The 21,622-nt window shown below is 42.4% G+C and overlaps 1 protein-coding gene across 5 annotated transcripts in view; it reads left to right on the top strand.

The window, feature by feature from the left end:
* PDE8B (phosphodiesterase 8B) overlaps window positions 1-21,622 on the top strand; it is a 228,567-nt gene that overhangs the window by 194,264 nt on the left and 12,681 nt on the right. For all 5 annotated transcript variants that reach the window (XM_019728158.2, XM_019728159.2, XM_019728157.2 and 2 more), the window contains exons 11-17: window positions 9,721-9,763; window positions 13,330-13,407; window positions 15,609-15,685; window positions 17,147-17,311; window positions 19,335-19,380; window positions 19,799-19,934; window positions 20,810-21,008. In XM_019728158.2, coding sequence (XP_019583717.1) covers window positions 9,721-9,763; window positions 13,330-13,407; window positions 15,609-15,685; window positions 17,147-17,311; window positions 19,335-19,380; window positions 19,799-19,934; window positions 20,810-21,008 — 744 coding nt within the window. The remainder of the gene's footprint in view (window positions 1-9,720; window positions 9,764-13,329; window positions 13,408-15,608; window positions 15,686-17,146; window positions 17,312-19,334; window positions 19,381-19,798; window positions 19,935-20,809; window positions 21,009-21,622) is intronic.

The following is a 21,622-nucleotide window of genomic DNA, read 5'->3' as shown; positions in this document are numbered from 1 at the left end:
TTTGTCCCCTATTGGACAATAAATCGCTTGAGAGCAGGGACTAGTTTCTAACTATCTTTGTCTCACAGGCCCAATAAATATTTCTTGAGTTAATTAAAAAGATGAGGTATCACTTAGAGCTGCCGTTTTCCTCTTGGGGGTGATAGTTCACAATATGTAAACAAAGATTATAATGAACATCTCTTTCAGAACCCCAGCACACACAGTGATGAAGCTGGTTTACTCTTCTGTCCTCTCACTATTACTAATTTTTCCTTTGTGCTGTCCCGTCTCTGCATAGCTTTCAAAGGGTCTGATTTATTAAGGGGTCGTCCTGCTGATTGCTTCTGTCTTATGCTAATCTCAGTGCAGATGAAGCCCCAGTGTCATTAAGTAGTTTAATGACTCTCTGTTGAATGCTAGTGTAACAGGAGTGGGAAAATGCTAGATCTTTGCAATTCCCTCATTCTCTTGACAAAATCTAGCAGGCATATGAGTATACACATAAAAGTGTTTAGCAAAAGTGCCATCAGTCATTGACAAGCCTTTAAGAACAAGAAACTTTCAGTAAAATGAAATTTCTTTCTGAAGCTATTTATATACAAGTTCCTCTTTGTCACAGAGCAACCAGGGGACACAGGCTAGAGGAATGACAGCATAAAAGGGAGAAACACAGATGTGCTGCTCGCTGAACAGAGCACACCCCATATGCACAACGTGTGCTCTAAAGATGTCCGTAAACTAAAATCGGTCTTGAAATAGCAATGAGTATATACATCACTACTGAATCCAGATTCTCCCCTCCCCACCTCCAGAAAAAAGAAAAAGGATACATCTAGGTGAATTGACCCTAAAGAAAACAAAAAGAACAAGCATGATGTGGGCACCCCCTGCGGGCTAGGCCAGTGGGTCCCACTGGACCAGCAGCCTCAGGCTTCACAGGGAACGAGTTAGAAACACAAGCTCTTTGGCCCTAACCCAGACCTACTGAAACAGAACTTATGGGGGCAGAGCCCAGCAGTGTGGTTTTACAAGCCTTCCGGGTGATTTCAGTATAAAGACGAGCTTGAGAGCTACTGAGAAGGCATTTTGCACAAATTATTTCACTTGATCCTCTTGGATCCTAAAAAGTAGGCACAGGTCGCCGTTTACCCATAAGGAAACAGACTCAGTGAAGCTCATGAGTTGCCCAGGTTTATACAACCCAAAATAGAAATATCTACAGATCAGTTGGCAAGCTTATGATTTTTCCACTTGAGTCAGTGTTCCTCAAGCTATAATTGTAATCAAATCACCTGGAGATTAAATGTTAAAATGTAGACTTGGACTCAGTGAGTGGAGTAAGCCTGAGAGTTGCTCGTTTTAACCAGCAGGTGCAGCCAGCACTGCTGGCACACAGGGCACCCTGCAAGGCGAGGCGTCACCTATTGCACGGCGGTCCCCAGGCCGGCAGCCTCGGCCTCATCTGGGGACTTGTGAGAGATCCAAATTCTAGGCCCTGCTCAGACCGAGCGGATCAGAAACTCTGGGGGAGGGGCCCAGCAACCTGTTTTAACAAACCCTTCACGTCATTCGTCATTCAGATTCCTGCTGAGGTTTGAGAACCACTCTCATAGTTCCATATTAGGAAACTCAGTATTTGCCAGGTATGAAGCAAAGGGGTGCTTACGTTGCAGGTATTTGAAAGCCATTAAAAGAAAAACTGGACAAGGGGGAAAAGATAAAACTTTTAAGCTTGAATGGTAGTTCTCCTTAAGTGTTTTTCCATGAGATAAGGATACAAACATGGTTATCACTGGGCTACATAACGAGAGTACTTATCTGTAAAGGCCCTTGCAAAGGCATGTTGAAGGTTGGGCCATTGGGCACCAGCACCGACATGAGAGTCGTTTTGACCAAGGGATACCGGTGATCTAAACACCTGGACCTGGCATTGCACAGAACGGGGATGCTAAACTTTTTCCAAGAAAATATCTAACAGTAGAGGCGCTGTATGTCCACTTGTCTGGCGTGTATAGCAAAGTATGTGGGTGGGGAGGTGGGGGGAAGCCTGGGATTATTATTTTTTATCTTCTGTAATCTTAAAAATTCATATTCATGTTCATTTATATCAAACCAATGCATGTTGCTTTGATATAAGTAACATTTTAAATTGCCATCAAGATAAAAGGGGACAGATGACGTTGCACTGAGTCTTTTAGGCTCATGAAATTAACTGAAGTGATCTGACACCAGATATCGAGATTAGCATCCGTGCAATTTCTCCTTGGCCTTGGTGCTAATCCAGACTCAGAATACAGGAAAACAATAGCAGCGATTTGCCCACGGCGTCAGGAGCTAAGGGAAGGTGATCACAAGGACAGGGATCCCGAGTGTTGCATGAGGGGTTTTGTTCCCGTGTTTGGGGAATACTGTTTGTGGTTTGGGTGGGAATTTTGAGAAGTGAATCTCCCAGTGGTTTCCGAAAATAGAGCAGACAGAAAAGATCTTTGATGTATGCATCCGATATGTTTGCTATCTGAGGAGATGCTCATCAAAGTATATTCAGCAAAGAAAGATGATCAAAGAAATTCTGCGTTATACCACTCACACTGCCATTTTCCTTGCATGTTAGTGAGAGAGGTGGGTTCTCAAATGACTCAGTTCCCAGCATTCAAACTGCTCTTCATCACGGAAGTCGTGTCACATACGTGACCATATTCCATTTTGTTGTGAAGTTGTTGATCAAGCATGTTTCATCTTTAAAAAAAATAAGGATTGCTTAATAAGTCGACTGATTGTCTACACTGATTGTTTAAGAGAATAGTGCTTTTCTGCATCTGTAAAGGTTTTTACCTCTTTTCATAATATTGATGGGGGTGGGACACAAAAGCTACCAAATGCTATATAGTCTGAGTTTGAAAACTTTGATCGAATCTTCTTCCTTCAAAGCCAGCACTCTTCTATGTAATTAAGAAATGCTTTAAAATTACTCCTCATTTCATTACAAATGTGCGTATAGATATGAACAATCTTTTTGTTTTTTTTTTAAAGTATAGCTACCGTTTTTACTGCTCTGTTTAATACAATGAGAAACGTAGCAAAGACTCAGAGATGCAGGGAACTGGTTCAGGGACGAGGGTGCATTCAGGTTTTTGATGCCCCTGATTTCTCACCGTCACACCAACTGTTTTGCCTGATTTGGCACTATCAGAGCATATGGATGTAGTTTTCAGTCAATATTGTATTTGCTTAAAAAAAAAGTTTTACGGAAAATTTCCTTATCAGTATTTTACCATGAAACACTCTGCAAATTCATGTCATTAGAGACATCAGTATTAAGTATATTGGTCACCAAAGACCAATATGGTGGCCAAATCATTAACAGCAGCATATTCAACACAGGCTACCAGGTAAAGAAGCGGATTAATCTCAGTCCCTTATGGACTAATTTATTGAGCTTTTATGTGCCAGGTGCTGTGTTAGTATTCAGTATACAAAAGTAATCCTGCTTAAATAGAACTTACAGTTTGGAAGGATAACAGACAATCAAACAGCACAAAGTTTTGAACTGTAAGAAATACAATAAAGGAAAAGTCCATTAAGAACATGTAACAGAAACACTTGACCTCAGGAGGGACTGGGATAGGCAAGAACTCTCTGGGGAGGCTTTCCTGTGGGGAAATCACCTTTTGGCTAAGATCTGGAGGACAAATAGGCAAAGGGAAGAGAATGGCTTGGGAAGCTTCCTGGGCAGAGGAACCACATGTACAAAGGCATGGGTAGTAAAGAGCAGGGGAAAATTAGTGGGAAGGAAAGGAGGCCAGTATGGCCTGCAAGCTGACAGCCCAGGACATGGTGGCAAGGGGCAGCAGGAGAGCTGGCAGGGGCCAGGCCACACTGCAGAGCCTCATGGTCAGGCTGTCACATGAAACTGGCCCTGAGACCTATGGGAAGTAGGCATTTTAAGCAGGAGAGTGATAGGAATAAACGGACCATTTTGCAAGATTGCACAGGTTGAAGAATTTAGAATGGATCGGGCTGGGGGTATTGCCAAATTCAGGTAAGCTGATGGTAGCCTGCTCTCTAACAATGGCGAGAAGTGAAGTGGTGATTCTAGAGGTATTTAGAAGGGAGACTTTACAGGATTTGATGATGGACGTAGGCAGGGGCGGATGAGAGAAAAGGAAGCATCAAGGCTGATCCCCACGCTCACATATTGGGCTATCTGGTGATTATAATTGTGACAATGCCTTTTATGACTTTGTCATTCAATAATGACAAAAGCACATTTCTACCAAAATGCTCTTCACATTCCCAAGGTGATTCTGAATGGATGTTAAAGGAGGTATCTAGTATTATTTGCTTGCTTGCGTGCTTGCACTGATTATTACACTGATCCTGGCCTTGACTCATTTTAATTGCTAAAAAGTCTCATGACTTTTCATTTTTCAAAAAAGGTGATTTTGGACATCGGAGGAATGTTTTCATATAGTTATGTTTTAGAGTTTTTCTCCCATAGGAGAGATCAGGATTTAGGTTCATTTGTAACTCCAAAATTCTCAAAATCAATAAAATTATTGAGAGCAATGTATCAACATTACCTAGGTAAATCTTCTGAGATTGCCAGCTGCTGTCTGCAATTCCCGTGTTATGGTTTGAAGTGGCACATCATTTTCATGCCCAGGTTCGTGGTCGGGAATCCCAGGGACCATGCGATGTGATTCACCTTGCTCAATTCAGGCTGTTCTCAATTTCCTTCATTTTGTTTATTTTCACAGCATTTGAAATTATATTTCAGACTTCTAATTTTAGCCATCCACCCATATTCTATTGAACATACAATTTTCCCAGTATTTTTCAATGAAAATTTTCAAACATGTAGAAAAGTTAGAAGAATTATAAGTAAATACGTGTGTACCTACCCCCTAGGTTCGGTAATTAATATTTTGCTCAATCATATATCTGTCCATCTGTCTATCCCTTAATTCATCAATCAGTCCATCTTATTCTTTGATAGATTTCAAACTAAGTCGCAAGCATCAGGACAGTTTGCTCTTTGGTACTTTAACATTCATATTATTAACTAGAGCTTACTCTTTGTTTTGGAGGAATTTTCTTTTTTTAGGTAAAAAGTTACATACAGTGAAATGCACAAATCTTAAGTATAGCATTCGTTGAGTTTTGACAAATGCACATACCTCTCTAACCAGACTCCATCAAAAGACCAAACCTCATCATCCCCAAAGTTCCCTCATGTTGCTTCCCAGTTCTCCTTGCTCCGGTCCACCCCCCAGAGGTCACACAGTTCTGAATTATGTAACCAGAGAGTCGTTTTGCCTGTTCTAGAGCTTCACAGTGTCTACTCTTTCTTATCTGGCTGCTTTCACTCATCATGTTTTGAGATTCATCCACAGTGTATGTATCGGTAGTTTTTTTCTTTTTTATTGCTGAATAGTATTCCATTGCATCAATCTACCACAGTTTCTCTCATTGATGGACTTCTGGGCTGTTTCCATTTGTTGGCTCCTTTGAACATTCTTAGACAAGGCTTTTAGTGAATAACTGCTTTTGTTTATCTCGGGTAAATACTCAGGAGTGGAACTGAATACTGAGGATTTGGGTCATAGTGTAGGTCTATGTTTAATTTTTTAAGAAATTGCCAGAACTTTTTTCATAATGGTTGTACAGTTTTATAGTCCCTCCAGTTTCACATCCTTGACAATTTTTTTTTAGTTTTAGACATTCTGGTGGATGTGTGGAGAAAATATGGTTAAATGATTATTCTCTAAGAGGAAAACAATCCAATGACCTTTAACACTCCCTCTCTCTCTCTCTCTCTCTCTCTCTCTCTCTCTCTCTCTCTCATACACACACACACACACACACAGAATTTGTAGTTTTTAGAGGCAAGCATAATCAGGTGTTTGTAAACAAGGCATGCAGCACAAGGACAGCAAGCAATATTTGTGGGAAACTGTAGTATTTTAAGTAATTAAAGGTTATAAGTTATAAATTTTCTTTCCAAAAACAAGCTGTAGGCTTCCGAAGACTTGCTTTGAGCTCTGGCAAGAGCGGCCCAGGCCGGCAGTATTCACATCGCAGAAACTTAGTGCTAAAGCCTGCGGGTCCCTCGGGACACACAGTATCAAAATTCCCCATCATTACTGTCCGTGGACATGTTCTACACTTTAAACTTTCTTTCACAAAAGGAAAAAAAAAACAAAAACACCACACTCCAGGGAAGCTGGCTGACATGGGGACATTGAATTATGGTATTTTTGTTTTGCTTTAGCATGCATGTAACAACACCTATCGATAGCAGAAATTCATACCTTCCTAAAAATTGGAAAGAAAAGTTATATTTGAAACATGCCCTGCACTGACCCAGCGGATATTGTCCTCAGACCCCAGTTTAATAAGCCTGGGCCCTGGATTTCCTTTCTGGGGCCTCACTGTAGAGAGCAATGTGAGAAAGAGGAAATGGTTTTAGAGCTAGAGGAAGCTTGGCTTAAAATTGGGCTCGCCGTGTACTAGCTGTGAGGCTCAAGCAAGTCCCTTAACCTCTCGAGGCCTCAGTTTTCCCATCTGTCAGAGGAATGACGATACTTCCTTCCTTGCAAGGATGTTGTAGTGAACAGGTTGCAAATATGAGGTCTGACAATTAAGTTCGCAAACTTTTGCAACGATGTTGCTAACCTTTTCTGATATCAGAGGGATTATTCACTATGAATTTGTACCAATTGGACAAACAGTTAACCAAGTTTACTATTTGGAAGTGCTGAAAAGGCTACGTGAGAAAGTTAGGCGAAAACAACCTGAACTTTTTGCCAACAATTCATGGCTTTTGCATCACAACAATGCACCAGCTCACACGGCACTATCTGTGAAGGAGTTGTTAGCCAGTAAACAAATAACTGTATTGGAACACCCTCCTTACTCACCTGATCTGGCCCCCAATGACTTCTTTCTTTACCCGAAGATAAAGGAAATATTGAAGGGAAGACATTTTGATGACATTCAGTACATCAAGTGTAATACGACAGCTCTGATGGCCATTCCAGAAAAAGTTCTAAAACTGCTTTGAAGGGTAGACTAGGTGCTGGCATCAGTGCATAGCTTCCCAAGGGGAGTACTTCGAAGGTGACTGTAGTGATATTCAGCCATTGCTGAATGGTATGTAGCACTTTTTCTCGGATGAATTCTCAAACTTAATTGTCTGACCTTGTGTAAACCTGCTAGCAGATGGCAGACGTCTAAGTGATGGGTGCTGTTGTCATGAAAAGTGGCCTCTCTCCTCCTGCCCCACAGTCCTCAGGCCTGCAAACCGTCCCCAGGCTGCCCATCAGAAAACACCAAACCTCACACCCACTCATTCCCTGTTTATTTCTTCAGTGAGCTTGACTGAGAATTATGAGGAAATCCTTTTAGTGGAATCATTCGTACCAAGTTATAACTGACAGATGGGTTTAGACCGCCAAGAAGAAAATTCTAATGCTGAAAGAACTTTTTCATCCAAGTGAAACATTATCTGTAAAAGAGGATATTTAGAAGAGGCACGTAGATAACCTGGGTCAAGAAGTTTCCATAAAAACCTGGCACTCCTGGGTGTAACAGGCGAAAAGGTCCTCAGGTGCTGCTTTGGCCACAGAGACGCAGGAAATGAGGCATGATGTGGGGTCCTGGGCAGCAGCTGCTGAGACAGCCCCATAGACCTTCTGCTTGGGAAGCAGGTGAAGGTTGGATGGCTGGTCGGTCAGTGTTTTCCTAGTCTCTGTACTGTCTGTAGGAGAGCCCGTCAGATGCACATGAGCCAGCTGGAGGGTGACAGGCTTGGAGCAGGTGTGTTATGTTCAGCTCAGAAGGTGCCAAATGCAGCATCCTATGTGGAGAAATACCAGAACCTCCTCAGCAGATGGATCCAGTGTCTCTCCCCTCCTCCCTGTTCCCACCACTTCCCCTCAGGGGCCCAGGCACATTTTCATCCCAGAGGGGTGGGTTGTGCATCTGGACCTTGGGCTTCATGGGGTTCCATCTGGACAGAACACAAAGCCCACGTTGACCTTCCAGGAGCTCCACAGTTCCAACAGCTGGCCTGTGGGGGCCAGTGAACTACAAGACAGGGTTTTGTGTGTGTGTGATGTGGGGAGCCATGGGACTTTGTTCCTAAAGGAGAGGTGTATTGTGATTCAGACAAAAAAACTAAGTATTTAAAAATCATTTGCTTTTGAACTAAAGCTAACTAAGAAACATTTTGCAAGGCAAAAGTTGTATACAGCTGGTATACTGTGTTTCCCCGAAGGTAAGACCTAGCTGGACAATCAGCTCTAATGCATCTTTTGGAGTCAAAATTAATACAAGACCCAATACTATATTATATTATATTATATTATATTATATTATATTATATTATATTATATTATATTATATTATATTTATTATATCTGGTCTTATAATAAAATAAAACCAGGTCTTATATTAATTTTTGTTCCAAAAGATGCATCAGAGCTGATTGTCCGGCTAGGTCTTATTTTCGGGGAAACACGGTAGTATCAAAAATTCACACTGCACTTAGTAGCTTTGTAGCAAATGGTCTTTATCTGTGAAGGGAAAACATAAAGTGGTTGTTCACAGAAGAAATAAAAAGGTCCCATAGTTATGGGATAAATGAGTCACAGCCCTTAGTCATACTAAGACCAAGGTCTGCACAGGCTGGCCATGTAATTGTTTCTCTAATTATGTGGAATGGACTATGCAGCATAATTCATAGAAAACCCCTGTTTTAACACTTCAGTTTTACATGATTATTTTTCAATGGTTCAACCAGGCTGGAAACCTGTGTCTGATATAGATGGGATTTCTGGCTATTACAGTTGATGTTGCTAAACCATACTCATCTTCTTCATAGACAGCCCTACACACTCACCTGTCCTGTTTCTCGAGTTACTTTATCCCCTTCATTGAGTGGCTACAAATGTTTGATGGTCTGAGTAACTGGAAATAGGTGGATTTAGCAGGAAAACTGCATGATTGTAAGTGTGATAGAGCTGGAATGTGCCCCAGCGGTGTCTCAGTCGCTCATAAACACAACAGTGCAGAGCCCCAAAGAAAGCATATTTATTATTTCTAGCGTTAATTACTTCATCATTTGACAGACATTTATTGAGCATTAGCACAAAATCATCAGCCCAAAAAAAAACTGGTAACCAGAAGGAACTAGGTGCTAAGCTACATCTAAAGTTCAGATTTCATTGTGAAGAAACATTGTGTAAATTGACCGTCTATAAATAAAGCATTTGAAGAGTTTTGTAGGAAGGTTTTCAGAAATCCTAGACTTAAATTCGGGTTACTTTTATTTACAGAAAAATTTTGTAACATGTATGAATTATAAACAGGTTATATAGTAACCTTATTTAAAAAATGTTAAATTTTGTTATAGCTTTTTGTCTTGCTGCATTTCTGCAGACTGTGAAAATGAGCACAGCTCAGCTGACTGAAGATTTAGGTGTCCTGCTTAGAAAGTGTGTCCTCTGAGCACCTTCCTGCACTCGAGCTCAGCCTTCCTGTTGGTGTATAAACATAACAGAGCATTTATATTATTACTTGCACTTGGTGTGAACCTTTCATCAGTTCATATTATCTGTGCAACTTCTTGCTTTCTTGAAGTTTTCAAAGCTTTTTAATGAAATTGTTTGGCTGGAAATATAGCTCATGTTTTAAATCTCTTTCTCTTGTTTTTACCAAACTTTTGCACAACTTTAGATTCACAAGTTTCATCGTGATTCAGGAGACAATTCTCAGACAGGTGAGAATATTTCCATTCCCCTCTTCTACACTCAGGTGGCATTTGTAGGTTCAACTCTATCAGTTACTCCAAAGAAGTCTAGATGGACAGTCACCACCCCAGAATTTGGGTTGCTGATATCAGAAGGTTGGAAAACCAGAATCAAAGCAGAATCCCTTTAAAATTTTTGAACATTCATTTATGGCAACCTTTTCTACTGAATGCCTCCCCATTCCTGGTTTTCTTTTGCTGGCTAGAGACCATGTCGAGCGCATACACCTAAAATAGAGAGTGGCCCAGAAGTCCAGGGGAGGCACAGTGTTGTTATACGACAGCAGGCTTCCCTTTCTTAGCAGCAGTCAGTGACTAAACAGTCAGAAAATGTGGATGGGCCCTGGCCTGGGAGTCAGGAGCACTGAGTCACCATTTCAGCTTCCCGCTCCCCGCCTCATACCTTGGGCAAGATGCTGAGTGTCTGACCCTTGGTTTCCTCAACCATAAAATGAGGGGGCTGGACCTGATGACTTCTATGTTTGAAAGGTCTGGCATTCTCGAGCATTAGAGGGAAAAATCAATCTGTTACCAAAGATTTAAAATTCTTATTCCCGCACGTACATTCTCTGCCCTGTTGGTGACTTCCCAACCACTAATGCATAAAGTCAGACCGTGGGCTACTATTTAGTCCCTCTCCTTGATTCCAGGATGGACCATATTTTGGCTTACTCAGAAAGATTTCATTGGATCTTTCTGATCTTCTGTTTCTTTATTTGTAAAATGAACTAACAATGTCCATCTCGTTGTTATGAGAGGATTAAAGGAGAAAACGTACATGATATTTAGCAGAACCTAATATTTAACTGTTTAGTATTCTCCTTTCCTTCCCCACCCATCTGTCCTCCCCTCCCCTCCCGTCCCCTCCCCCACCCTCTCTCTCTCTCTCTCTCTCTCTCTCTCTCTCTCTCTCTCTCTCGTTTTAGTTTATTTCTTCTAACACTTTCTGCAAGAGTATTATTTTAACTTAAAGGGTTCTGGATGCCAAAACCTGTTACAAGTGTTTTCATATCCTGTACAGAGCCCAGCCTGGCACAAAATAGACAATAAATACTCACAGAACATTGATAAATTGAAACATCCCATCTTGGAAAACACAGGTTCTACCATTTATTAGCTCTTTGACTTTGAACTATCTACATAATCTCTCCAAGTTTAAATTTCCTCATCAGTAAAATAGGGATTGTAATATGTGGCTTTCAGAATTGTTTTAATGATCATGTAATTTCTCTGTTTAAAGTAAATATGGAAATACAGTATCTGGTGCATAGTAGGTACTCAGTAAGTTGTAGCTTTTTTTAAATTGGTGATACGATATCCTTTTTTGCCTTTGGGTACAGCTATTTAAAACTTTTATCTTTTTTTCCCCCTGTTTTTTTAATTCATTCCACAAGCATTTGTTGAGAGAATGAATAACAGATTCTTTGATTTAAATGGCCTTTATTGAAGAATAATTTCTCCAAACTTTTAATCATTTCGATTGCTATAGTTTCTCTTAACTTTAGCTGAGATAAAATCAGGAAGAATAAGCATTATTCATCTTTGAATAATTTCTAATGCATGATTCAGGATTCAACCAGTCAACCTGGGCCCACAGCTGGTAAATTAACCTCCCTACTTTAGTTTTATTTAGAAACTACATTTTGAGGAATTCTTGAATGTAATCTTAAATCTTTAATAAGTTTGATTTAATTTATATCTGGTAAACAAATGTTAGCAACATATATGATTGGTAAGTCTCTGAATAGGCTAAACACGCATGTCTCCCAAGTGACCATTATTAGTTTCTGAGAGTTTGAAAGATGCCATATAATCCAAACCTTATTATTATATTTGTCTTTAATATTATAATTGTCTTTATCAATTGTCATTACAGTTGTCTTTATAAAGAAATATTGAAACTCATATCCAAGACCAGGGATATTATTAAGGCAGAGGCTGGAAGACAAAATTAGGCAAAGAGATAGTGAATATTTTAAGTTAGAACATTTAAGACACGGTGGTAGCTGTGGTGCTCAGATCCACTTTCTAACAGTTTTGCCTTTCACTTCATGCTGGATAAATATAATTCAGGTTTAGTTATTGTTATAGCCTTTTAAAAAAACTGAATCAGATTTTTTTTAGGACACTAAAGTAAATGGTTAAAAAGGTGATCTAGAAAAGTATCTAAAACATATTATGAAGTGCAAACGGCAAGTACTAGAACAATATTGTCACATGATTTCACGTGTGCCTAAAAAGAAGGTACATGTGCAAATGAACAGATTAATAACATATAATAGCCAACATGAACTACATACTTACTACGTAGCTGGCCCTGTTCTAAGTGTTATTCATGGGTTAAGTAATTTACATCTCACAACAGCCGATGAATGACTGCTATGACTGTCCCCACTTTACAGATGTGGGAACTGAGACAGACAAGTAGCATTCCCAAGGTGACACAGCTCCTAGATGGCATAGCAAAGATCTCAATGTTGGCAATTTGGCTCTAGAGCTGATCCTGTTTAGTACTACATGCTCTTACACCTTTGTGTGGTGTCACTAGACAATTCTTTAAAAAGCATTATTGAACCTTTGTTTCTTTCTTGGAACATGATCATTTATTGGTGTCTGAGAGATGCATTCTTTCTGTTGGAACCTGCCTGGCTGCCCCGTGTTAGCACAGTGAGAGCAGTTCCGTGTCCTGGTTATGCCCCCTCCTGCTTGTGTGTCACTCCCACAGGACGCAAACACCCTGAAAATGCCTGCTTCAGAAGCCGGAAGCCGGCTCTGCGCCCTCACACTTTTACCCCTCGGTCCTCACTGGTGGCGTGCACTGTTTCCTTACGTCTTGCATTCATGTCGCAGCACATTGTCAGTGTTAAATTCAAAGCCTGCAAAGACTTATGTAGAATTTTTAAGTGCTTTTCTCCCTCAGAAAATGGAGACAAAAGTGAGGGTTTAGTTGTTGGAAACGGTTCGATTATAAAACTGCTTTTTCTTTCTTCCTTCCTGGGATCGGCAGTTTCATCATTTGATGAACTCACACCCTCAGGAGAACCTAGAAGACCATGTAGAGGTCTGACTTTCTAGAGGGGCCGAACATTGTCCACATTAATTTCTCAAGTACATTCAACTCTCTGTGGACTTCACTCGTATTTTTATTTCCTCAGCTATCCCCATAAGAGCCTTCCCCAGCCAGTTAAATGTATTGCCCTTCAGGTGAAAATGAGCTCCCGCCCCCGCCAAGTTTTAATGTTTATTTTCAAAACGATATGTTATTAATGGATCTCAATAAGGCTTGATAAGAAGCCCTATTTCTAGGATGTAATGTGGTACCACAGGAAAAGGCATCATTTTACAACTAATGCCCCTGAAAATTCTTATGTGGTGATGATTTGAAGAGAAAGTGCTTTACTAGTTCCTAAAAATGTTTTATAGTGCTTAGAAAGTAACCTTGTTTCCTTTGGAGAATGAGGGAATAAAATGCATCTGGACTTTACCTGTGATAGCTGATAACTAATCACTCTCCGTCACTCATCTGAAACCCTTAGAGTCTCATTCATTCAGATACAAGAACCGGAGGAAAGAGTCCATAGATGTGAAGTCGATATCATCTCGAGGCAGTGATGGTAAGAGGTCTTTCAAATTTCCTGGATCTTTTAAAAGTATAGAAAATGACAGAGGAATATAGTCACGAAGTCGTCAGCATATAAACAAAACCCCCAGGAGTAGGATTTCAATGAAACTGACTTTTTTTCCACAGGCTGAACACTTTTTAGGCCATTAATTCTTTTTTTACTTTTTACAGTCTTTGTCCTCTCTTTGAAATGACTCGATGCTACTTTCTTGGTGGTCTAAAGTGTGCTGGGCCAGAACCACAGAGCAGCTCGGGGTTCCAATAGCTGGGTCACTCTCGGGTGCTAGGGGCAGAGCGGGGACCAGAGTCTTGACTTCCCACCGCCACTACAAACCCAGTTTTCTGTGTACCTGTTACACACGCTTTCCCTTAATAAAACATCACAGATAAACTGCGAGGCAGAATTTAGCAAAACATTTTTTGAGTTCAGTCAGGCCTAAATCATCAGCTGGGTTTGCAGAGAGACGATTCTGAACTGTCATGCCTGTGTGCCTGGAAAGATGTAAGTAAATTCACAGAAATAGGAAAGTCTCCATGTATGGGTAGGTGGGAGGTTGAGACGATGATGAGTTTTATTTTAGTGGAGATGGCAAGGAAGCTAAAATGCAAGACTGGTCCTCAGGGCTAGAGATGTGGATTTGGGGTCCTAGAGGTGACAGATGAAGCCATGAACAGAGGAACATCTCTAAGGGGTGTGTGTGTGTGTGTGTGTGTGTGTGTGTGTGTGTGTGTGATGAAAGAACAGAGGGTCTAAGTCCAAGGCTTGAGGGTACACCCTCCATGAGAGGCCAGGCAGGAGAGCTAAGGCCAGTGAGAGGACAGGAGAGCTGGGGTGAGTCCACTGTCACAGGAACGAAGAACAGAGGGTGGCAGAAGAAAGGAGATGGCCAGCAGTGATAAATGCTGCAGACATCAACGAGCTTAAGAGCTGAGCACAGACTAATGGATTTCACTCATTCAGGTAGTTTTTATTTGGCAAATGGGAGGACAGATGCTAGGGGTATGAGGAGGGGATAGATAGTGACGGTGATAGGAAGGAGAGAAGTGGGATGGTAACTTAAGGGAATAAACGAGGGGCAAGTGAAGGACTGTTCAGTCCTTTGGGTCACAATGAATACGAGGGAAGCGGCTGAACTAGCAAGAACCAAAGATTCTAGAGATAAGATGGATAATTCATAGAGAAAGATGGATAAATCACAGGGCATGCAAGGGATTGGGACCGAGAATGTAAAGAGGATGGACTGAAATATTTTCAGATGGATAAAGATGTGGATACAGTTTAGATGGAGAGGATAATGGATGAGGGAATGTCAACTAGATGAGTTTTCAGAGCAGAGTTTGAGATGGGATATCCTCACTCCAGAGCACGGAAAGAGGGAGAGTTGAGAGTATGCAGAGGTCTGCAGTGTGGCTGTCTGGCAGCAGAGGGGGCCACAGCGATGGCTGAGCAGCAGGCCAGCTCTGCAACTACTGGCTGGAGTCAGTGATCCATCTGTAACCTGCGTTATCCCTCCTGCCTGCCTCACAGGGAGGGCTAGGAAGAGCTGGTTGAGAACAATGCTTTTAAAGTCAAGTTTCTACCTTTTGACTTCTGGACCACATGTAAACATTACCCGTTCAAAAAAATTAAATGACATGAAAGTTTCAACAGATGAGAGCTAGAACCACCCTGAGTTCTGGGTGCTACGAACCTGAAGGCTCAGGGAGGCGAGTGCCTGGCCCTGATTCATGCTGAGCGGGCTCATTCGTCTGCCCCGCCCCCGCCCCCTCGTGGCCCCCCCACACCCCCCACACTGCAGTTACCCAGTTACAGGACTGAAAGTGATGCTGCTGCCCAAGCTGGGCTTTAGTGACTTATGGGAAAGTAAGTTCTGGGGGATCATTAGGTGTTGGGGTGGGGCCTCAGGATCCCCTCAACCTTCTCTGAAATCCCCCTTGTGGACCTGGGATGCGTACAGCCTTCCTGCTACCAAAGTTCCAGGCCAGACCACCCTGTCCAGACTCTGGCAAGTCGTGGCTGAGCTCTTAGCCTTTTAAGGTTAAGAGATGGGTAAATTCATTGCTTTGTGGGTTGACAGCAGGGGGACAGCAGTCCTTTGAGAATCACGCTCCCAGTCCATGAAGGGCTCCTTTGCTGCCCCTAGTCAGGCAGAGCCACCAAAACCTGATGTATCTTTCTTGACTTATTTCCAGCACCAAGCCTACAGAATCGTCGCTATCCATCCATGGCAAGAATCCACTCCATGACCATCGAAGCTCCCATCACAAAGGTGAGTGGTACCTGCTGCCTCCACTCTACAATCAGGGCCGCCTAGCACTGGGCTAGTTTTGGAGATAAAATGATAAAATGACATACCACTGATATCACCAAGTTTATAGTCTAGTAGAAGAAACAGATTTTAAACAAATAAACACATAATAAATATGTGGTTCTAAATTACAGTAATGGCTATAAAGGAAAACTACAGGATTCTAGGAGATGAGGTTAGATTAGGTCCCTGTTTTGGTGGGGTGAGGGGTGATCAGGGACGGTCTCTCTGGAGAGGAAGTAATGTTTGACATAAGAGCTGAAGCATGCAAAAGTGCAGGAGAAGACAGGGGGTAAGAGGATTCTAGGCAGCAGACATGGCAAGGGAGGGAGCGCTGAGGTGGGAAGAGACGGATTGGAGCATTTGAGGACCTGAAAGAAAGCCAGGGTGGCTGGAGTTTGGAGAACAGAGGGGAGCAGATGGAGACATGAGTTATGCAGGGCTCAGTTCATTCTGGCCAATTGGGCCATGATAAGTTTATATTTTAGTTTATGGGCAGAAGAAACCACAGAAGAGTTTAAAGCAGGGGAGTGACCTGATCAGGTGTGTTATTGAAAAGAACATCCAGCCACTATGCAGATAATGAATTGGAGATGGCAAAAGTGAAAAAGAAGAGGCCAGTTAGGGCTGTTCTAGAATTATAGCAGTGGAAGAGGAATGAAATGAATAGATCAGGAAATATTTAGGGGTCGAATCAATTTGACTTGGAGATTAATTATGTTGTCAGGGTGGGGAGAGATGTAAATCAAGGGGCAAGTGATTCATAAATCAGGGACTTTCAGACTTTAAATTTGAGCACAAAATGGATAGAAGTGACTTGGTTTTTTTTTTCCTTCAGTGTAAAAACTGGAGAAAGTAGCATAGCTCTTCTGTTCCATTTTTTGTTGTTGTTGTTATGTTTTGTTTTGTTTACTTGCTTGGTTTGGGGAGAGGGGAGAAAGATCATGAGTTTAGTTTTGCACATTAAGTAAAGTATTTCAATAGATGTGTCAGATAAGCAATTGAATATATAAGTCTGAAGGTCAAAAAGAGTTCAGGGCTGGGATGAAAATTTGAGAGTCCTTAGCACACAGATCGTATGTGTCCAAAGCTGTGGGCGTGAAAGAGCTCATGTCTGAAAGGACTATAGGTGAGAAAAAGGCCCAGCACCAGTTGCTGAGGAGCTCCACCCTGTCTAAGACAGCTAGAGGAGAAAGGTCAGCCAAGGACCTGATAAAAATGTTGTCAGGGAGGTAGGAGTAACACCAGGAGAGGGGGATGAACTGCCCTCCTCAGTAAGAAGGCAGGAGTGGCGTGAAAGCGCTGGTCATGAACAATGCGTCATCACCTGATTTCTGTTGGATTCCGGGTATAGGTATGACTTTTGGGAAGTAGAATCCTAATGTCCTCAAATTTCCTCTTTCTCTTTCTTTACTTCCTTAGGTTATAAATATAATCAATGCAGCCCAAGAAAACAGCCCCGTCACAGTAGCAGAAGCGTTGGACAGAGTTTTAGAAATTTTACGGACCACGGAACTCTACTCCCCTCAGCTGGGTACCAAAGACGAAGATCCTCACACCAGTGATCTCGTCGGAGGCCTGATGACTGTGAGTGACGAGAAAAACCCAGAAATGCAGGAGGGATAACATTAAATGCACTCTAGAGTACATGTGACTTGTAACATATACTGTTACCTGTAGTTACCGAAATCCCTGTTGTAGGGACTAACATCAGTATAACCAGAAGCATCAGAATTTATGTGAGTGGCATTATTCAAGTACTTCTTGCATTTACCTTTCTGCAAAAGCTCTCTGCAGAAGCCTTGTAAAGCTGACTGAGCAAATCAGTGGGAGGCGGTCCTTCAGAATTTGGATGACAGAAAGGAGTTCATAGGCGGCTGATTGAGGGTACAATATGCATGATGGGACCCTTGATTACTTCTTCCCCTTGACCTGGCACAAGGTTGGATTGATTGACGGTTCTCAGGCTCTTTATATAAGGAAAGAGTTTGTACTCAGACTACAGAACTAGTTTCCGAAATCTTAGGTGTCAACCATTCTTCAAATACAAGCTTATATGGAAGTTTCCTTTGTAATCGGATAAAAGGAGCGTGGAGCTGCTCTGGCTTGGTGGGGCAGGGGAGGGCACTCCAACACCATCCTTTGTAACCACCAAGATAGCTTACTTCGAAGGACTCATCCTGTTCTAGTGTGTGTATGTGACCTATTTGGCTATAGTCATTCTCTATCAGCAAGTGAAGTAAAAGAAGAAAATTCAGTTCTTCATTTGTGCGCCTTATCAGAGGCTGCAGCTGGAAGAATTCTTTGGGGGAAAAGCAAAGTCCAGGAGTCATGTATGAGTTTTATTTTAAAGGTTTTTATTGAGCCCTGCCCCCAGATGCTGAGTGTTGACTGGCTTTCTGGCCCATTCTCCTTGTTCCTATTAAAGGTCTCTTGTGAGACTGTAATTTGCGTGACCTCCTGTCCCTTTCCTGCCCCTGGGCTGGCCCTGGCTGCCCCATCCCAATGCAGAGTAGACTTCAGTTGTAGAGAATACTGGCAGGGGCCTTTCAGGAGGGTGCTGGTTCCTGGAACGAGTCAAGTATCTGCCCTCCTTCCCCCTGCTCCCATGCCATCTTGGGGTTCCTCTCCAGGTAATGCTGCAAGGAACCAGGGCAGGATTCCACCTATTTTTATAGGGTAGCTTTAGGGAAGAGGAGAAAGAAAGGCAAAGATAAAACAGAGGAGTCCCTGGTGATATCTGCCATAGAGGCAGGACATTTGTGGCCATTGTTGCTTTTATCCACTTGTAAAAATTAAGCTCTTGGCCTAAAGATCCAAGGTGTGACTTCAGGGGAGCCCTTCATTAGTACTTTAAACCTTAGCACACACTTTCTAGGGATGACAAGCAATTATAAATGGCTTTTAACAAAGATCTAAATAATTAGGTACATGGGTAGAAGATGAAGGGGAGGAACCTGCAATGAAAAAACATCCAGGACCTAGTTCAAGAGCCTAGTAAATGGCAGAACACTGTAATTCTGTCCAGTCCCTCCAAAGACCTCAAATCCAGAAACTTTTCTTTTGAAGGCTAGCAGCAATGCTCATGTTGCAAAATGGAAAATACAGTTGGAAAAGAATTAAATATTAGTCAAAAATTAAACCCCAAATGTTAAGGCTTTGGATTAAGGAATCCCTAAAATGTGGCCCATGGCTGTGGCTCCCTAATATGTAAATCAAATAACACAGTCCCTGTGAAGATAAGCGGGGTCCCTTCAAAATCACATGCATCCAAAGCAAGATAACTTCTGTGAGTTCACTAATGTGGCTTCCAAACGCCAGAAGAGAAAGACGGCATTAGAATAGAACCAACTCACAGCTCAGGTGTAAGACCTGAGTGCAGTCATATACACGTTCTTCTCAATTTCTGTCTCCTAGGACTGTTAGCCACGGAAGGGAGACGCTCCTCTGTCTTGTGGCTATTGTTCTGATTTAATTTTGAGCTTCAGTTTGGAGTTCCAGATTGGCTGGGTTGTTCAGGATTCAAATCTCTTTGGCTAATGACAGAAATGTGAAAATAATGATAATGGCGTATAAAGCATGCTTTTAATAGCCTCTTTCTTTATTCTAGGATGGCTTGAGAAGGTTGTCAGGAAATGAGTATGTGTTCACCAAGAGTAAGTTGTCATCTGCCCACTTGTTCCTGCTAACCTGTCTCTGGCCTCTGCCTCCCCAGTGTGGTGATTACTTTGGAAGGGGAGACCTTGGTGTTACTTCCTGTTTGTCTCACGGAAGTTTAAGTATCTTGAAACCAGGTCTCCTAATTAAAATGGCTTCTCTGAAAATAAGAATTCTTAGTCTCGGAATAAGAATTTCAAATCTCTATACCTTTCAACAGACAGTTAAACGGAATTATTTTTCTATGTGGGAGTCTCAAAATTCAGTAATGTCAGAGCAGAACGCTGAAGTGAATCTTCCTACCTTTGGAAGTTCAAGATTTCCTTTTTATAGTAGCAGCCATGAAAATGATGACAAATGCTCAGGGGCACAAGATTCCACAGTTAACCAGCGTCCCCCACCCCATCTGTTTCTCAGATGTGCACCAGAGTCACGGTCACCTTGCAATGCCAGTAACCATCAACGACGTCCCCCCTTGTATTGCTCAGTTACTTGATAATGAGGAGAGTTGGGAGTTCAACATCTTTGAATTGGAAGCCGTTACACATAAAAGGTATGTGGCCTCTCTGGCTCCAGCAAGGGAAGATGGATGGCCAAGCTCAAGACGTTCCCATCTGAAAACCTTGAGGGAGACGTGAGTCCTTGCTGCAAGAGACCTCACAGGTTCTGCCTTTCTTGCCATGCTGGAGGAGTGTTGAACGAGCAGAGACTGTGGCCCCTGAGTAGGAGTATTAGTGGGTGATGTGTGGGGTCAGCCTGGCGATGACCCAGAATGAGGAAATACTGAGCGTCCTTCTCAGACCTACCCAGGTCATTCCTTTGTGCTAGTGAGCCAAGAGTTCTCAGTATCCTCAGCCCCAAATTGTGGAAGCCCCACCTTACCAAAGGAGCTGAGGGCACTATTGGCCCATCCTGTGCGCAGGGGAGATTAGATACCTCAGAAAGTCCTCTTCTAAGTAGGAGAAGGCTGTTAGGCTATAGGATGTGAATGGTTCTCACCTGTAAATAAGCAACATGACTAAATGACAGGATTTTGCTGAGACCCCGCAAGCCATTCCTTTTGTCCTTAGGCTCAGTAACCCCCTCAGGGGACACAAAGGAAGCACAGCGCTTACGTAGAAGTGGAGATGGAGAGGGACACCAGGGACCTTTCTTGGTTGTGAGAGCCACTGAAGGGCATATGACTTAGAGACAATCGAGAACTCATTTGGAGTGACCACCATGAGGCACCTAGTTGTACATAAGTGGCTAGTGAGGAGGAGATGCTCTGGCTCCTTGTAATTGGGGGAGGAGATAATTTTACCCCCCACCCCTGTGCACGTGGAATAAGCATCAGAAGAACAATGCCTCCATTCCTAGTGTCATCGAAGAAAGCAGCTTCTGGACCAGTGAGTACAATGAATCAGGGTTTGTTTTCCTGTTTTCCAGGCCCTTGGTTTATCTGGGCTTGAAGGTTTTTTCCCGGTTTGGAGTATGTGAGTTTTTGCACTGTTCTGAAACCACTCTCCGGGCCTGGCTCCAGGTGATTGAAGCCAACTACCACTCATCCAACGCCTACCATAACTCCACCCACGCTGCCGACGTCCTGCACGCCACCGCCTTCTTTCTTGGAAAGGAAAGAGTGAAGGTAGAATCTTGATGTCCTGATCTAGTTACCTGCTAGACTGGAGATTCAAGAACTCAGTCTTAATAAGTATATGAGGCAAACAGCTATTGTGCAGCCAATTTAAGAGCTGTGTTTGCTACCAAGTTGACTTGTCATATTGGTGTTGTTAAGACATGGTCTTTTCTCATAGCCTCCACTTCTCCAAATGCCTAAAATAATGGTTTATGCTACTGGAGTGGCTCCTTTACTTACATGCCATGACTACTCTCCAAATAGGAGCCCTTTGTGATACTGGCTGAGAGGACAGAATTTGTTACATCAAACTGTTTTTCGGTTCAGAGGTTAAGTTTTGGAATCAGAATTTGGCGATCAGTGTGTTATAATCCAGGTAGTAATGAGCTCTTTAGCATTGTACTGATTTACATGCATCTATGTGTTTTGGGTAGCTGTGAATGTGTCTGTCTGTATGCTAATGACCGTCGTGTAATCCTGAGAGAGTCCCATGTCCTTTTGTCTTACTCAGAAGTTGATACTGTCATGTTCAGGCGCTGATGTGTAGGGCAGCGCTGTATACACCCATGACAGCTGGCAAGAGATCCCTGCCTTCCCTCCTTCCCAACTACCATCCGTTGCCC

The sequence above is a fragment of the Rhinolophus sinicus genome, linkage group LG03, assembly GCF_036562045.2.
Source record: "Rhinolophus sinicus isolate RSC01 linkage group LG03, ASM3656204v1, whole genome shotgun sequence".
Taxonomy (NCBI): Eukaryota; Metazoa; Chordata; class Mammalia; order Chiroptera; family Rhinolophidae; genus Rhinolophus; species Rhinolophus sinicus.
Note: the sequence above shows the minus strand (reverse complement) of the source record. Positions and strands in the feature narration are given on the sequence as shown.